General features: G+C 35.3%; 1 protein-coding gene across 2 annotated transcripts; it reads right to left on the bottom strand.

Moving 5' to 3' along the window:
- Positions 1-254: 254 nt before the first annotated feature.
- On the bottom strand, positions 255-18,008 carry LOC127511109 (uncharacterized). Of its 2 annotated transcripts, none has more exons than XM_051891632.1 (11): positions 17,771-18,008; positions 15,971-16,024; positions 11,659-11,712; positions 9,808-9,932; positions 9,618-9,714; positions 8,434-8,534; positions 6,157-6,240; positions 5,986-6,053; positions 5,812-5,895; positions 5,623-5,677; positions 255-2,826 (listed from the first exon to the last, which is right to left on the bottom strand). In XM_051891632.1, exons 3-11 carry the CDS (start codon positions 11,702-11,704, stop codon positions 1,759-1,761), a joined length of 1,728 nt encoding a protein of 575 aa, XP_051747592.1. In that variant the 5' UTR covers positions 11,705-11,712; positions 15,971-16,024; positions 17,771-18,008; the 3' UTR covers positions 255-1,758. The 2 variants fall into 2 exon arrangements, with proteins under 2 accessions (XP_051747592.1, XP_051747593.1); XM_051891633.1 differs by lacking the exon at positions 17,771-18,008 and adding an exon at positions 16,139-16,534.
- Between the last annotated feature and the right edge of the window lie 1,503 nt (positions 18,009-19,511).

Raw genomic sequence — 19,511 nt, 5'->3', positions numbered from 1 at the left:
TTTTGTATTTTATTTTACCTTTCTTTTTGTCAGCATTGAAAACTCCAACAGTCTTCCTTAATTTGACAGAAACCCCGCTTATTTTTGTCGAGCTGCAGAGATTTTCAAGACAGTATTTTCCTCATTCTTGATTCACCTTTGAACTACGGAGAAACAGTGCTTTAACGGGAGTCACACAAGAATGCGCGGACGTTGTAGTAGCCTATGTATATGTAACAAGGTCCACCTTTAAATAAACATCAACACAACTCAGGTTCGTTTAAATAAATCCCCAAGATTTATTGATGGCTTTACAGAGTTTATTACACCTTACACACAAGTTAACAAGCAAGAGTTGAGCATCAAACCACACACAAAAAAAAAAAAAATTCACAATACAAAAATAAACCTCGCGATTCACACAATGCATCAAAAGTAAATTATATGCAAAAATAGCTCAACTCTGCTTAAACACTAAGCTTATGGTGTCCTTGCAAAGTATATATAAACAATGGGGGAAACAAACAAAATACAAAGAGAACAAAAAATGAAAAAAAAAAAAAAAAAAAACTAGTCCCCCAAAGGGCCGTTCCCATTCTTTTCTGCACAATTACCGATTCAAATACCCAGGCGGACTAGACAATATACCCAAAACCAAACATTCAAACCAAAAAACAAAACAAAAAAAAACCTCAAATACAACAAGAGCAACAAGATAACTTTATTAATTATATCAAGACAAACACCACCTATTAAAACACTTTAGACTCATACCCATGTCAAAGATCCAAAAGACGGCACATACGAACCACACCCCCTAGATGTTGCCTGCCACATATAGGCTAATTCAGTCATGTGACACCACATTTATTTGCATTAAAGCCCCTTTTCTTGACAGAGTTTGTTTCCAAACTCATTTTCGCGACATTTGAACTATCAATATATATTTTATGCGGTAAAAATAAAGGGGAAAAGCACTAAAAAATTTTCACAAAAAAAAAAAAAAAAAAATCCTTTGATGGAAACCTGGCTATAGAAAACATTGGGTCTCAAACATTAGTTTCACCGTACACAAGAATATTGTGTGAAATCTATGTACAAAATTTTTCCATAAACAATTCATGTGTAATCTGTGTCTGTATTAGAAGGTGTTTATTGTGGTTCAGAATTAATTTTATTGTATGTTTGCTGAGAGTGATGAAAGGCTGTAAAGGAAAGCCTTTATGGAGATGATATTGGTGTCCTCATGCAACTAATCTCAGGTGTGCTGTCACTCATTCAGAAATATTCAGAAATACAAAATTAATTAACATTAGAACAAAATCATGTATGTATGCACAGACTTTTTTGTGAGAAGTTCTCCTATGTACATAAATAGAATTAATCCATGCAATTATTAGAGAATCAGACCCATTGTCTTGTATATAATAGATAATAGTACAGCTTACAAAATAGAATGATTGCAAAAGTCTGACTTCATACATCATGCATCTATTCTATTGTTTGACTCTTATGTAACATTTAAATAATTTTCTGTAGAAATCTTTTTTTTTTCCACTTAAAGGGATAGTTCACCCAAAAATGACAATTATCCCTTGATTTATTCACCCTCAAGCCATCCTAGGTGTATATGACTATCTTCTTTCTGATGAACATAATCGGAGATATATTTAAACATATCCTTAGTCCTCCAAGGTTTATGATGATTTTGGGTGAACTATCCGTTTAAGATCGCATATGAATCAGCAGGATGTTGCCTGAGTCTCTGATTAGTTTTGTTTAAATGTTTAATCTCTCTAAATCATTTTCTAAATCACATTCGGCCACTTCTTTTTTTAGTTCCTCTCTTGTTTCTTTAATTACTTCCAAGACATTGCAAAGCTCTTTATGTGCTTTCCTCATCTGAGCAATGGCCTTGAGTACAGGGGATGTGACCTTTTCTGGATCATCTGTTCTCCACTGCTGTCTCATCTGGTGAATCTCTCGGGAATCTCTGACTATGAAGGCGACGTCAGCAATGACTAAGACTGAACTCAACACACCTGACGCTGCTGCCACTGCTCGTCCAACACCAGCAGCCTGGACAGCAATTCTGCCGAAACTTGCCAACATTCCAAGAGTCACCAATTCTGTGATGCCTGCTACTGTGGTTCTGCCTATTCTCCATGCTATTTGTGCATTATTCAAATTGGTGTTGGGGACAAAATCACGGAACTTTGTAATTTTTCTCAGTAACTTTCTCAGTGCTCTCAGGGAATTGAGAATTGGTTCACTTGCAGTTTTGTAGTCCTGCTGAATTTTTTCAAAACTCTCACGGAGTGATTTTTGTTTTACTGAATTGGTAATGTTGGACGCAGCACCTGTTGCACCACCTGCTACTCCAACACCAACACCAACACCCGCTACAATCAGTGATGCTCCAAATGTGAACGGTGCCAGAACTGCACCAACCAATGCAGTGATTCCTCCAGCTGCTCCGATCACTGCTCCTGACAGACTGCCTGCTGTGGCTTTATAATGTATTGACTCTAGTGAATCTGTTGTTCTTTTCCACTCCATAACTGAGGTCTCAAAGTTTTTAAAGTGTTTGTTGTAGGCCTTATTAAAGGTCCTGATGGATTTCATCAAGCTTTGTTGCAGAGCATCTGGAATTCCCTTATTTCTAATCACTGCAATGTTCAGGAATGGTTTTGCTAGAATCTCATCAGCTGAAGGTCTGTCATGAGGGTCACAGCTGAGCATTTCTTTGATTAATTTCTGTAGATCATCTGAGTATCTATTTGAGATTTCAGGTTTGGTTCCACTCAAGCTATTGGCATGAACACAGCGACGCTGTAGGATGTTTGACTGTCAGATAAAGGAAAAATAATTAAAAGACTGATTAACCTTTAGATCCTATGCAAAAGTAATTTTTACTAAAAAAGACCAATATTTTTATGACTTAATCTTTAAGAACTGAAGCGATGAAATCTACCTCAAAGCTACCTTAAAAACTACCTTTTTATTTTTGCACACAGTCAAATGGATTTCATACCAAATATATTCCCATGAAGAAAACAGCTTAGAAATCATACTAAGTAATGAAATTTGAAAATGTACACAGTGAATTCCCAGTGTTAAATTAACAGCGCTTGGTGTTCATATGGGAACTACCAGCAGGGTGTTAAAAATGCTATATATATATAAATATGGGCCTTGGAAAAGGCTAGCTGACTTTATTGTGCTTTGAATTCAGTGGGTAGTTCACAACCATACACTTCTGCAGGCTGCATCTTACTCTGTCACTCTTTTCATAGCTTTTGCTGGCTCTGAAACACTTGCTTGGTATTTCTCCTGCTCTTTGTCTAGCAGAAAAATCCCTCATCACTAAATGAAAGCTTAAAAAAGAAAGCCTGATTGTTTCAGGGTCTTGTCACAGGTCTATTGATTTTGAAATTCTGTGTTACTTTTGCAATTTTTTCACACTTAAAACAATGATTTGGTAATCCTCTTGTACCACTTTCCTCTTTTGTGCTAAGAAATAAGTCTGACAGTTCTCTCCCAAGTGGCTCCATTTTTGTCAGTATTAAGTCTGGAAATGATTCAGTGGGCTATATAACACTTAATTTTTAAGAAATTACTTCTCTTTAAATGTTTTGGTTCATCATACTTACCTTTTAATAAAAAATTGCCTTAAACTTACACCAATTTATTTTTCATTTAAGTTTATTTAGTAAATGTGTGTGTGTATATTATATATACACACTGGACTAATAGGGGTAATAAAGTCAAATAATTGTATGTGAGAGTCAGCTGTAATATCATTGTGTTTCTATTGGTCAGTGTGAGAGGAGCTCAGCTTAGCCTGACAGTTAGCCTGCCCCGGACCAGGTTACAGGGTGTCTACAGATAAGAACAAGTTCAATTTAAGTCTTTTTAAGACCTTTTTAATACCACCTTACATGAAATTTAAGACCAAACCTGCGATGGAAAAAAAAAAAAAAAAAAAAAAAAAATATATATATATATATATATATATATATATATATATATATACACACACACACTTACATTTACATTTCTGATTGAACAGTTGATCTGAACAGTTGTGATGCTTCATATTTTTGTGGAAATGGTGATACATTTTAGTTTTTAGTTTTCTTTGAAAAATAGAAATTTCAATGAACAGCATTTATTTGAAATTATATTACATGTATTTATCAAATATTTTACATTTATTAAAGCGCTTATTAAATAGAAATATTTTGTAACATTTTAAATGTCTTCACTCTTCACTCACTTTATCACTTTAATGTATGACGAATTAAAGTATTAATTTTTCTTTTTTAAATCTTACCACAAATGTTTACATTTTGTATCATTGTTTCCACAAAAATGTTAAGCAGCAAAAACTGCATTTTAACATTGATAATATAAATAGTGAATGTTTCTTGAGCAGCAAATCAGCATTTCTGAAGAATCATGAGACACTGACTTCTCTTTGTAAAATACAGAATTATAAACGATTCTAATGACGAATGTTGCGTTCCCTAATGCAAATTTAAACGCGTCAGACTATTATTTATATAATTGCATCCCAGACGTTGCAAATTTTATATTAAATTCTCACCACCATTCATAAAAAAGTTACCGGGTGAGTAACACGTTTCAGAACTCTTTTAGGGACCGTTCATATGTCGCGTATGAACGGATATTCCTACATCTTGGCTGAGCTTTGTCCTGCAGATGGCGCTGCGCGAGAAAAAAAATCTGTCCAATGATCAGTCATTGGGTCTGTCAGACTATAGAAATTTTTGCGGTAATGCGATGAAAAATATTTAAGGCCTATCGAATCTGAATTTAAGACATTTTAAGACTTTTTAAAAACCCGCGGCCACCCTGGGTTAGTTTCCCAGCATAAGCTGCAAGAGTAACTGAGTTTGAACTAATTAAGTTTGTTTTATGAAACAGAATTTGCTGACAATAAGTCTGACTAACTAAAATAAGCCTGGCTTGTTTTCTAATCTTGTTTTATGAAACAGCCCTCAGGGGCCCATATTTCCATATTTAACAAGTTATAAAGTAAAATATCTAGGCCTCCACAAGACCGCATTCTGTATTCAACTTACGAAAAAAAACGGAACTGGCGTCGCGTCAGTTAAGTTTTTTCCTAAAGTTGAATAGGGAAGGTGTGGGATGTAGCGTAAGCTTTTTGAACTGCGAGAGGCAGAAGCTAGATATTTTGCTTCATAACTTGTTAAATATGGATATTTTTCTTACACAAACACATATCTTTTGGCTTCAGAAGGGCTTTATTAACCCCCCAGAGCCGTGTGAAGTACGTTTATGATGGATGGATGCACTTTCTTGAGTTTCAAACAGGTGGTTTCCAGTGCACTGCCAATATAAAGTTTAGGAGCATCAGAGTGATTATTAATATAACTCCAATTGTATTCATCAGAAAGAAGATAGTCATATACACCTAGGATGGCTTAAGGGTGAGTAAATCATGGGGTAATTTTCATTATAAACTGAACTAATCCTTTAATGCACTGTTATGAATGGGCCATTTGTCCAGGGTCTTTTCCCTATGGCCCAAGACACATTGGTGAAGCGATTTATAGAATTTTTTTTTTCTTTTTGAGAAGAGAAGAGTATACTCACCCACACATCCAGCATGCAGAGATCATGGAGCAACCATCCCAATGACCATATGTCACTATACATTGTCGGTACAATTTATTTAGTTAGTTACTTATTTAATGCAGTAAATTGTGTTGAATTATTTAAACCTTCATCTGAATACCCAAACTTTCAATGTATGTGTTACCACATCTTTAACAGAAAGCATACCTTTTGGAATTGTGTCTGTTTTGAAAGATTTCTGGGCTGGTATAGAGCTCTGCTCCCACAAGTGATGTTGCATATTGATCAGCACTGAAAAATCAAACATTACATTCAAATTAATTTAAACCTAAAAGAACTGATAAAATCCATTAAAAAATTCAAATTTCCAGTTTATTTAACCTTTGCAGCACTTTTGAGCATCCAAAATCTCCTAGATTGATGTAACCATCCTCAGTTAGAAAAACATTCTAGAATAACAACAGGAAATTCATAAATCATCACATGAACACATAAATCATCACATTTGGCTTGCATGTTGATGAATTATTTTTGAACTTTGTCAGTGTGTACCTGAGGTTTTATATCTCTGTGGAGAACATTGTTGTTATGAAGATACTGCAGAGCCAGACAAATCTGTACTAACCAGTCAAGGATCTGCACACAGATGATATGAGAAAGCACTGTAGATTCTAATTTACTCCATACATTGTATTTGATTTAATTTTCAGTGATACCTTTACCACTAGTCTACCATAAAAATGTTTTCATGTTTTACAGTACCCATAAATTCAGCCCTCATCTGGCACAGGCAGCATGGAATGATTTAGTTAATGTGTTGAGCCCAACTATTGGAAACACTAATCACCATTATGGTGACTTCAATTGAAACAGTTAAATCCCTGTTAATTCTCAGTAAGAACTTCTGTAGACATCTGACAGAAAAAAAGTCAGTCTGGTTAGTAATACGTGAAGCTGGTAATGCTGTTTGTGGAGTTGTTTAATCAGATCTTGAGAGATTTAATGTCTTTTATCTTCAGTTGATTTCCTCTACGGCTGTAATAGGAGGTGTGCACCGAGGCTCTGCCTTGGATAGCTGCCTTATAGTACAAAATCAAGTTGTGTCTGATGAAATGAGGCACTGACACTGTTTTTCATGTTTGATACTGTAAAGCTGCTTGCTTTTAAGCAATCTATTGAATAAAGTGCTATATAAATGAATGTGACGTGACTGGAGTGCTAATTTGCAGAGCTTGTGTTAACATACCAATGTTATTATGATCAGACGCTTTTCTTATGCTTTCTATAAAAATGCTCGCAGTTTTCTCATTTTTGTTGTGTTTATTTTGTTACTGAGAAGAAAGTGTACAGCACTTATTTACATATTCATCTAACCATTGCTCTCAGCAGTGTGGGCGGTGTCAGGCGTTCGATTACAGTATATCGCTGCTCACGTATTTCGAACTTCGTTTTATTCCTAAACGAAGAACGAAAAAGAACTTAATTTGAAGTATATTGGGGCATTTAACCTGTCATTCTCAAAGGCCATGGTCCCCACTTGTTTTAAAATTACCACTATTATCCCAGTTCCCAAAAAGAGCTGTCTGAATGCGTACAGACCAGTTGCACTCACTCCAATCATTATGAAGTGTTTTGAGACAGTGGTTCTGACCCACATTCAGAGCAGTGTATCGGAAACGCTGGATCCTTTACAGTACGCCTACCGCTCAAACAGATCTACCTCGGACGCTATCTCAGCAGCCCTTCATATAACCCTCTCACACCTTGAAAACAAAAACACTTATACTAGGATGCTTTTCATCAATTACAGTTCTGCTTTTGACACAGTTAACCCTATAAACTCACAGATAAACTGTTATAACTTGGATTGAACTCAACACTTTGCAATTGGCTGTTAGATTTCCTCACCAACAGGCCGCAGTCTGTCAGAATACAAAATAAAACGACGAAACAGTGTACAGGAGTGAGGTAACGAGTCTAGTGAACTGGTGTGAGGAAAACAATCTCACTCTCAACAGACAAAACCAAGGAGATAATCATAGACATGAGGAAGGAGAGGAGAACTCATCAGCCGCTGATCATCGATGGGCATGAGGTGGAGAGGGTTGTTTAAATTCCTGGGCATCTTCTTACATCAGTGACGACCTCACTTGGTCACATAACACCATCCAGCTGGTCAAGAAAGCACAACAGCGGATGTATTTCTCAGAAGGCTGAGGAAATTCGGCATGGCACCAAAGATCCTCAGCAGCGTCATTGAGAGTACCTTGACCAACTATATCACAGTGTTGTATGGTAACACCACAGAGATGGAACGCAAATGCTTGCAGAGAGTGGTAAAGACTGCTGAGAGGATCATTAAAACATCACTTCCCTCCCTGCAGAACATCTACCACCGGAGAGTTCACAGAAGAGCCATTTCCATTTTTTAAGACTCTACTCACCCACAACACAAACTGTCCTCTGGCAAGAGGTACAGGAGTTTAACATGCAGGACATCCAGACTAAGGAACAGTTTTTATCCAGCAGCTATCAGGATATTAAATGGGTCAAACACTTATTAACCCTGTCATCACCCAGCCACACAACTTGCACAGACGCTTGAAGAATATTGTATTGTTTGTATATTTGTAATTTATATGTCTGTTGGTTTTTCTACTTATTTATCTATATTTTTGCCCTTTTTTTAATGGCTTTCAGGCAGAAAAGCAAAGTAAGAATTTCATTGTACGGGGAACAGTGCATATGATAATAAAGGCTTTGAACTTTGAACTAGATTGATTGCACATTTGCCCAGAGTACATGGTGTATATACTGTAAGACACTCACCTGTTGTTCTTCAAAATACCCTCTATTTGTTTGCATCTTCTTGAAAAGATCTCCTCCTGCACAGTACTCCGACACAATGTAAAAGAACCCAGATTCTCTATCTACATAAAAAAAGTCACTGATCACCACAACGATGAGTACAAACCAAACTATTATTAATAAGAACTTCAATAGACATGTAACAGAAATAAAGTCAGTCTGGTTAGTTATAAGTGAAGCTGGTAATGCTGTTTTTGGAGTTATTCCTGGAGTTAATCCTCCTCTGCTGAGATCTTCAGAGATTTAATGTATTTTATCTTCATATGATTTCATCTAAGCCTGTAGCTCGAAGTCAGTTGTAGTTCTTGAGATTCTGCTCATCTTTTTTCTTCTGTTCTCTTCTTTCCTGCAGTGATTCTGCTTGTTAACAGGCTTGTTAATGCGGAGATGACTATAAATAATATATAAAGATTTTGTGCCTTAGATAAGGTCCAGTTCTTGTTTATTTTTTTGCTCTTGGATGACATTGCTATGGCTTCTTTTGGCCCAGATCTGGCAAACAAGAGCGGTTCGTCCAAGTGCCATCATTCCACACCGCATGTGGGCCAGATCAGTATTCCACATGTGCCAGATGTGGGCCGGATCTGGGCCGACACTATGTTGCTATCTGGGAAAGGTATACTTTTGTACCTTATTTAGAGTCTATATTAGTACCTTAAAGTACACATAAGTACATAGAGTGTGCATATTAGTGCCTAAATAATACATATTAGTACCTTTTGAAAAGGTTTTGTACCTTTTTTTCCTGAGAGTTTAGTACATTATAAAACAGTATGTAATAATAACATTGAGTGTAAATTATAATATTTATTAAAAGAGAGAAGAACAAGTTGGGGAAAAGGCGGATTCGAACTCTGGTTGATCATATCAAAAGTTACTGCCACACATCCTACTGCTGCTGTTATCAGAAGGGTTTCTTTTGTAATTTTGTCTGACTCAACCTGACATTGGTGGGTAGAGTTTATGTAAATAGCCTCTGCCAACAAGGTGGGCAATTTGCATTTAATGCATAAATAGACGCTCTATTCATGAAAAGGTTTCACACTTTCTAAAAAAAAAAAAAGATTAAAAAAAAAAGGATTCATTTACTCTCAGACTAAGGGTACATTGTCATACCCGTCTTTCTAAAATTTAAACAGACACACCTTCAAATGAGCCCTCGTATCCAACAATATATCCATGGTGCAGATTCTTCAGGATGTCAATTTCATTTTTGGCTGCCTCTAGATTAAAATTCTTATTCTGTGAAGAACAAATTTCATCAGTTTAATGTGATGTGTATCTAGGATCCTAATAAAATGTTCAATCCTTCAGAAAATTCTTGATTGTACTTACATCTCTGTAGTTGATCTCTTTGACCACAAGGGAATCTTCATCTGGATTCTTCACCAGAAACGCTCTTCCTGAAATCCCTTGTCCAAGTTCTTTTATTATGGTGTATTCATGTTTTTTTAACACCTCTATAATCAAGATTTAGTTTGGAAATTACCATCAGCAAGATTCACAAATATTTCTCACAAAATGATTTACATAAAATGATTTGCATTATAGTACTACTGATTACTGAATGCTTGTTTAATTTTTATTTATTTTGCAAATACACAGCTGTACAATATGGCAGAACAGAAGCAGGAAATTACATTAAAAATGTACATTAGATTGTGAGGGAATCAGCTGGGACTCGAACAAGAGACCTTCTTTCTGTGAGGTGACAGTGTTTCCCACTGAGCCACTCTTAATATCACATATATAAAATAAGTGATGATTGAGCATTTGTTAAAATCAACTGAAAATAAAAGACACAAAGGGCCCTGTCATACACCCTGTGCAGTGTGACGCCATGTGCGATGCAAGTGTTTTTTGCTAATAATCTTTGTAGTACATTATTAATTTTATATTTTTGACTATAATGACACTGTGATTCTGTTGCATTTTTCATAATAAATTTTCCATTATATCTGATTGCTCAAACACTGCTTAATCTATTGCTGTGATATTGCAGTGATGGCAACGTATTAAAGTATAATAATATTACAACACATTTGATATGGGAGTACTCTCTAGATGAGATCAATGAATCAGTGAATCAGTGACTTAAATCAATGAATCAGTGACTTAAATAAAAATAAAGTCAATCTGGTTAGTTATAAGTGAAGCTGGTAATGCTGTTTGAGTTGTTTAATCCTCATCTGCTGATATCTTCAGAGATTTAATGTCTTGTTTTATCTTCATTTGATTTCATCTAAGTCTGTGGCTGAAGGCTGTTGTAGTTTGTGTTCTTATTTCAGTGCTTTTTTGATGTTTCAGGAACGTCATACTAACCTTTAAATAACATTATGTTAGCATTAAGGAAACGGGACATTTTTATGTTCTTGGAACGCTACAAATCAATGATTCTAAAATGTTGAATTGTTAATCAAATTTAAGTTGAAAGTTTAGGGCTGGTTATGGGTTATTATTTGGCTGGGATTTGGGCCAGTTATGATTCATTGATTGTATGTGGGCCAAGAGTAACTAGTTGTGTGATCCGGAGCTGGACCAGACAATAATGGTTATGTGGGTCCTTGTGATAATAGTTTTGTGGTGCTGCACTTACGTGTTGGTCTATGACAGCAAAATAGCACGAGAGTGATTAGAAAGCACAATTATCTTCTGTTTGAAATGTTATAAACAATAGCAAATGGAAATAATTAGCGTAGCTGCTGTTTTTTTTTGCGATGATGCCTTTTCAGATAACACCAACTCTGAATCAACATACACAACTGCCAGATTTTCTTTATAATGTATTCATTATGATCACAATTAGCAATTATTGCTTTAATGAGATCATTGTTTCTGCCTAAATAAATACATGATGTTAGCTAACTTCAGGGTCTTCAGGGTGTGCAATGCTCAATTAAAAATTTAGAATTATGAAATTTTGTAAATTCATTGACAGTCCTGGCTTTCATTGAATGAAGTGCACAGTTAAAAAAAAAAATAGCAGGTAGAAACTTGTGGCAGTAAAAAAAAAAAGTTATAATGAAATTAGTAGGTTTTCGAGAGAAATCTTTTGCTTTTACTAAACCACAGCTTTTTTTTCTTTCTTTCTTTTTTAAAGGCTTTAGATTTTGAGACTTTAGTTTAGATATGTGAATGTGAATCACAAAATACCTCTTAGTCATTGTTCTAGAAATAGGTGCTCACCTGCTCTTGCTGTTGATCTGCTGATGTTTTGTGCTGAATTACTCATTTTTGATGCTGTAAGGTAAATGTAACAATAGGTTAAAATTAAATATTTAAAGAAACAAAACTGTGGTACACAGGATATTGTGTTACATGATACAGCACATAGCAACACTGAACATACATTGCACATTGTTTTTTTTTTTTGGTCACTTTACTCGCAAAGTGGAATGTGATTATTAAATGAGGTAAAAGTGATTTTTTTTTAATCATTTCAGTTGCGTCTTTCTCATTCACAATTCATATGAGCAGCACAAATTCAACCAAAGGAATGTAAAACAACTGCTTCATATGATGTTGTTACAACTGCTAGGGGTTAGTCGTAATAGAAAGAGGGAACTGAGTCTCGACACCAGAGAGATGCCAAATAAAATCCCTTTATTTTCTTTGAGTCCAAAATAATAAACAAAAAATTATCTAAAAAAACTAAATTAGCTCAAATGAAAATAAAGAAAACAAAAAAACAACTTCACTTCCCTTACTCCCTTAACCATAAACAAAGAGAATATGATGTACAAATAAACTGGCGTCAAAACACCTACATCCCTAAATTTGGTAAAAGTGTATTTACAAGACAAATCTAACACAAATGAGAAACAGGATCCAACTCGTAGTCAAACAGGCAATGGTCAGATGACTTGAGGCCTATTGCATGGTTTCAAAGTAGGTTTAGAGTTGACAAATCCAGATAAATCCAACCTGGTTTAGATCAGGTTCAACAATCTCACAACGCTTGGTATAAACATTCTTTATCAACTCCAGTTTAATCCAGAGTTTGCTATTAACTCTGAAGCACGTGCACCTGAAAGTGTGACATGTGCAGCAAACAGCCACGGAACATGCAGAGCGTCCGTTTGATTCACTTCTCGCGAGAGAGCCACGCAATTCACGTCTCTTCTGAAGATTAAGAGATTGTTATGAAAAAAATTTCACGAAATGAAATCAATTTACAAAGCACAAAAAGTATTCTCGTCGCTTCATAACATTAAGGTTGAACCACTGTAGTCACATGACCTGTTTTAAATATGTCTTTAGTAGCTTTCTGTGAATTAAAAGTGTAAATTAACTTGATGGCGATGCTGGCCTCACTGAGGCATCAGATTTTATCACAAATATCTTAATTTGTGTTCTGAAGATGAACGAAGGTCTTACGGGTGTAGAACATGAGGATGAGTAATTAATGACTGAATTTTCATTTTTGGGTGAACTAACCCTTTAATTATTTTTGCTTTCTGTATGTTTGACTGAGTTATAAATACACACACAATGTTTCAGAAAGGGGGACATGTCCAAGTCACTTGCAAATTAAGCAGTCACATAGGCTAACAGTCTATTTCAATCACTAATCTATATGAATGACAATTGCATAGATCAGTGATTTCAATAGGAAAACTATAGCTAGTCAATTTGAACCAAAAGAAAGGTAAAAAATTATTTAGAGCTGCAGATCATCCATGACCATCACAAAAATCCTAAAAATATTACAGATGAATGAGCCTACAGCCACAGTTTTAGGAGGAGGGAATTTTGCAATTATTTTTTATGAAATATCAACATTAATAAATAAGTATTTTGGCACACCTGGCTGAGTGGCATTGTTCTGAAATAGGGTTTTAATTCTGACATGTCAAATCAGTGTGTGACTAACGTGCCGGCGCGTTCACTTGGATTATTTTCTCATAATAGTGTAAGAACTTAAATAGTTGTTTTTGGTCATAAGAGTAGAACATCCTTCAGAACCAAGTGTCTACTTTTGTAGATTTTTGTATAAATAGGCAGCTTAAAATGAGGAATTTAAATTAAACAAATGAAACCAAAATATAAAATTGTTTGAAAATGTACATGAATAGGCCAACTGTTGTATCGCTCAGATTGTTGTAATTTAATTAATATTACTAAAAGTTAATTCAATCAGCATGCTGACGTGACTGGCTATATAGTTGCCTACATATTATTGTGAATGCCTGCAAAAAGTGCAATTAAGTGTGCATTTACAAATAATGAAAACGTAAATGGATTTTCCAAGTCCTTTTTACTAAGTATTTGTGTGAGTTGTATTTTAAAGTGATATTGTAACGTAAAGCAGTCTGATCTGGCCTGGGTGTTTCACTACAGGATGTTGTTCCTTGCACCACCTGGTGGATATTGTGTAAAGCACAACAATGTTTTTAAAAAAAAAAAAAATCAGAAAAAGCGCCTGCAGGGAGCTCCATGATCACGGACGGTTGTGTGCTGCCATTTGAAACAAACGCGTGTTTTTCATGGACACATCTGTGTCATTAGTTTAATTTTTAAGAAGTAATAAAACCACATTTATGAACTATACAGATGGTGATTGTATAAATATGGCGGACTGTGTGTGGCTCACTCACGGTGGGGTTTATGCGGTGGGCGTGACTTGCCCTATTGTGACATCACAGTATGGAGAAAACTAACAATGTGTTTTCAGACGCTGCTTCTGATTTATAGTGATTATAAAAACGTAGTAGGTGCATTTTTACCATTAAAGGGTGGTTGTTTACTCGTACTGCAGACACAAACTAATGTTCAAAAAACATGTTAAAGTAAATTTTGCATGAAAGGTTTCCTGGTCCTTCTGGTCAGATTAAGAAAACCCATAATAGCTTTAACATTTAGCTTCAAATGGATATTTCCCAGGGTTCTTTTAACTAAAGATGAAGGATTTTCTTCCTTTATGTATTCATCACTGAACAGCAGCAGAACTGATATCCTTCTGACATTTAACATACATTCTGATAAATACTTTGCTTGTTACATATATGTGCAACACTTCAGCCGTAAATTACGAATGTTAGCTAGATTGTTCATTACTTGTCTAGCAATGTATGTTTATGCTGAATATAATTAAAAAATGGCTTGAATTGGATTTCAGGGTCTACTGTGGGACTTCTTAGGGAGTGAACATAAAGCCTGGGACACACTGCACAAAATCGTGGCGATTTCTTTAATTATGGCTCCTAATTGGTGGCCCTTCGTCGTACAGTGAGAGTGGTTCAAATATGAATGTTTTCACAGTCTTACAACCAAAGATAGCCTATGATAGTTTTCAGACACTGTCAGAAATTCAGCATGATCATCTCACAGTGACCAGCCAATCAAAATGCGACATGAAATCAGCCAAAAAAACTTCTAACCTCAAACTTTTTTCCTTTCTCTTTCGGCGCTTACTCTTTTCTCAGCGCAAATAAAAACCACAACTGCTTAAGTGTGCTTCATCGTGCTCTTTTTGGTAACCACTAACACATACTGATTACATTTTATTCTTCTATAGAAACTTGTGTCGTAGCCTACGAGTGAATATGTGTCATCAATGTACAGTCTACATACATGTCGAACCCAAGTTTATTAGATCCATGTCTCACAGTGAAGATTGCTGAAATCACAGTGTGTACTGGGCTTTGATGAGAGGATATGTATTTTCATCAGCAGGCTCTTCTTGCCTGGAGGTTGTGGTACATTCACAATTTCTCACCTCATCTTTTGTGGAATAGCACTGACGTTACTTTTTTATTACTTGGTTAAACAAAGGAATAAATTATATCCTTTCAATCTATGATGATTCTGGTTATGGCAAGATGGCACTGCTCGACTCCGTGGAGCTCTCCAGTGCGTTTGCTATTTTTGTTTTTTTGTTCTGTGTTTAGTCATTCTTTTCCTGTCAGTTTTACCAGAGATGAACTATTGAACATAAAGCAACACACAGCAGACATTTTTGATGGTTCAGACATTTTGTTGAAGGTTTTAGTTGGAGGGGCAGCAGTCCTGTTCAAACACGCAGTCAGACAGAAGCACACGGGCGCACTGGTTAAGCTCTGCAAACACGGCTTCCCAACTGTGCATCCATCTAGTGAATCTCTGATCTCTTCCTAATAAAACGGATGAACTACTCCTCATCTACACAAACAAGGACTTTTTAAATCTGCTGCACTGTGCTTCATTGAAACCTGGTTGAAGATCTGCTCTCCTAATTTATAGGTTCTCTTCATAAACTGTAAACCATAGCCTTGGTGTTTTCTGATTTAATGCCGTTATATAACTTATGAATAAAATGCACCAATTCAACATTTAAACCAATGTTCTCATTTCAAGCTTCAGTAAGGAAATATTCACAACTGAAAATGCCAGTTGTCTCATCAAACCGTAATTAATGAATAAAAAAGTTCTCAACGGCCAATAATTATTTTTTAATTTAATGATTAAAGTCAAGTAAGTTTATTCCTCTGTAGAAAGTGTTGATGTAAATTCAGCTCACCTGAAATCTGTAGCGGCTGCTGGACTGAACTTCACAGACGATCTCAATAGTTATCTGCCGACAAAAATCATTATTATTATTATTATTATTATTACCATACGTTGTAATATATGGACGTAAACAAAAGCAGTAAATAAATAAACAAATAAGAAGTATGAATATTCTTACAGACAGTGCCAAGGGCTTTAGGAGTGTCTGGTTGAATAACAGTCTTTGACTGAATTGCTGGTCTATTTATGAAGGAATTTATGAAGTCCCTCCCTGTCAAATCTAATAGTTGGGGAAGAAGACATCTTCATTCTGTGTGTGCTCTCAGAAATCTGCTCTGACACCCACAAGACCGATGTAACATATGTGCACAATAATCCCCTTATCAGGATGTAAACTGGATTATCTTACATTTCTGTGGTTGTGTAAATTTCACTTGTTTAGTTTCATTTTCATTATGTCACGTTTTGCAGGAATACCATGTCAAAACACTTGTCCTGGCATGATTCAGATTTTGTTTAGTAATTTTCTGTTGTCTGTATAAAAAGGGTGTGTACTCGATGTAAACTCTTTCACTTGTGCAATTAGGTACTTTTTGGTTGTGTATACTTTCTCATTGATACGGAGCCCCAGACATGACATGCAGGAAAAATTGGCTAAATCATGCGCACAATTTACTATTTCCTTCCCTGGTTTTACAAATCATGCACACGATTGAATTTTTTTTCTTGCATGTCATGTGCAGAGCTGTGTGTGTGTATATATATATATATATATATATATATATATATATATATATATATATACACACATATTTTGGAGCAGTTTCATAACTGTTACAAAACAGCAAAAAAATCTGGCAAAATACTAATTACTGTTCAAAGCAAATTACCAACAAAAATAAAATATCAATTATTGTTTTATTGTTATTGTTGTTTTTTATGTTCCTTTGGACAAACATACAGTGGTGCTTGAAAGTTGTGTATACACACACACATTATTTTTATATATTTTATATATATCTCGTTTTATTTACTGCCGCAGTATTGCCTTTTTTAGTTATTAGATATTTCACTTTTTCATTCGTTTCAAATAACAAGTGCTGTTCAGTACCAGTGAACATTTGCTTTTTGCCATATTTGATTGATTTGATCCATCTTCGACCTCTCGGGCTGCCTAAGAAAAGCGTGCAAGCGCAATTATCTTGACTGTGTAAACCTGGATCAAATTAGTAGGATTGCGTGAACTTCAATTACCTTTTAATAAACCGCCCATGTGCAGGAATCTCAGTATGGGTCATCAATTGGGTCATAAGTCAATGTGGTTGACTTATTTTACGGGAGTCATCTTCTTAGACTCTTGCCGAGTCCAATGATACCAAACATTCCAGGTTTTGCCTTTGTGCAAAGTTGTGATTTAGTGCTTAAAAAACTTTTGCAAATATCTTCAAATCCATTAGTCCGATCAAGACGTAACCACTTTTGGAAACAGTGGAATAAGATTTTGTATTCCTCATTTTACATAAAATCACACAGGGAATAAACAAATATAGGCTACTGTCCCGAGTCTTTACCTTGAAAATAAAAAAATAGGCTACTATTTAGCATAGTTATTAGGCTATTATTATTTTAATTTTTTTGTCATTTAGTCAACAAAAATGTTTCAAGTCTTTTTAAAGCTATAATAATCATATTCACCCAGCACTGATTTGTTTGATACAGATTTTGTTGTATTTATCACTCCCTTCAATCACTAATTTCTCAAACACACATCTCTACAATCCTTTTTCAGCATCAAAAGTTTTGGCCTTACCTTCTGATTGTTTGGACTGAGAAAGTTGCACGATGATTAGAGATTTCAAGGTGGAGTCCAGCTGGGTTCAGTTGGATTCAATGCTCTTCGGGCTCGTTGGAATTAATTTAATTACAGGTATTGATAATAGGTTATGTATAAAAGTAATTCACTCTGATACTTGTTTAGAGAGGTTTATGAATCACCAAATACAATGGTTTCGTTTTAATAACACAGTTCAGAATAACAGCACAACATAACAGCGAGAGTCTTCACCTAAAGTGCGGCAAACCTCTGTTACACTTTTTTTTTAATGTATATAGCCACAGTTTCCTGTTGCAGCGAGCTCAAGCTGCAAAGCATAAGATAAAAAGTTTGGTTGCAGCCTGCAATACATTCTGCAAATTCTAAGACATTATAACTGATAAGGCTTGAGACCTTCGCTTTAGTTTCCATCTAACACTTCTAGCTATAAAAAATACATCTCCTTTTTGGCCTGCTTCTTCAAGATTTTGTCTTGTTCTTTTTGCAAACCTAAGTTCTTTTGGTTCATTTGACAGAAATTTGTCAGTAAAGTTAATTTCATTTGTTGGACTCAGCTCAACAGTTTTGAAATTTGTTGTTTTTCTTTCGTTGCTTTATCAAACTGAGATGACTGACAATGATAACCAATAGTATCATTGTCAGTCATCTCAGTTTCATGAGTGAGTTACAAAACCAAACGCTTGAGCAATCTGCTGTTTCTCAAGCATCAACAAAGACTGTCACCCAACATCGGTTAAGAGCAAATATTTACAATGTTGTTATCATTATTCATTAAAAAAAAAAAAAAATAAATAAAATGACAGAAAATGAATAGCAAAGATTGTTTTCGGATCAATAAATGTACATTTAAAATAAAATATGTTGGTTTGAAAAGGCTGTCCCAAGGCAGGTCTCGAACTCGGACACAGTTGCGCCACGTGTCGTAGCACCATCCACTGTCCTATTTTCACTTCTGTTAGAACACGCGTACAAAGCCTACTTGCAGCCTCTTAGGGAAAACTATGCTATCACAAATGTGTTTTATGTGTACTGTAGCCTATATAATTCACGTTTCTGTTTTTTTATTTTATTACCCGAAGAAAATAACATAATACACTGGCCTATCAAGAAATATTTTTAAAGAGAAATACAGGGTATTAGTACTGCATTAAAGTGCGGTCCATGAAAAAATAAACACAATTTTGACATTTACTCTAGGCCTACTGTTTCATTCTAAACATCAAATGCTTACACGCATGCTTATGTTTACTACATGTGGTGTGCATATGATTTTTAAAAATCTTATTGATAGTATTTTTTTTAATCTCCATATGGCGCAGTTGACTGGTACTCAAAAAATGAGCTGTGATATGTCCACTCCATAACATGTGAAAATCTATGGTTATAGCACCACAAAAATGCATTCTGGCTGGAGTACCATCTGTAGCTTTATACAAATTTGGTCTGTAATTAGACTGGTCTTACTAGACTCCTTGGGTCATGCTGAGAACTTTGATACCAATTTTGCCTTAGTCAGACAAACTTCCTGTCTGCCATTTTGATTTTATTTAAAAACCAACTTTTCAAACTCCTCCTAGACCGTTGGTCTGATTTTCACCAAACTCGAATCATATCATCTAAAGACCATGCTGGCAAAAAGTTATGGATTTCGTGTCGGTAGACAAAACCATATTCGTATACTGCATCAATGAATTTTAGGCAATGAAGCCAAAACCTC

Source organism: Ctenopharyngodon idella, chromosome 4, assembly GCF_019924925.1.
Source record: "Ctenopharyngodon idella isolate HZGC_01 chromosome 4, HZGC01, whole genome shotgun sequence".
NCBI classification, from domain to species: Eukaryota; Metazoa; Chordata; class Actinopteri; order Cypriniformes; family Xenocyprididae; genus Ctenopharyngodon; species Ctenopharyngodon idella.
This window is presented reverse-complemented; position numbering and strand designations above follow the sequence as displayed.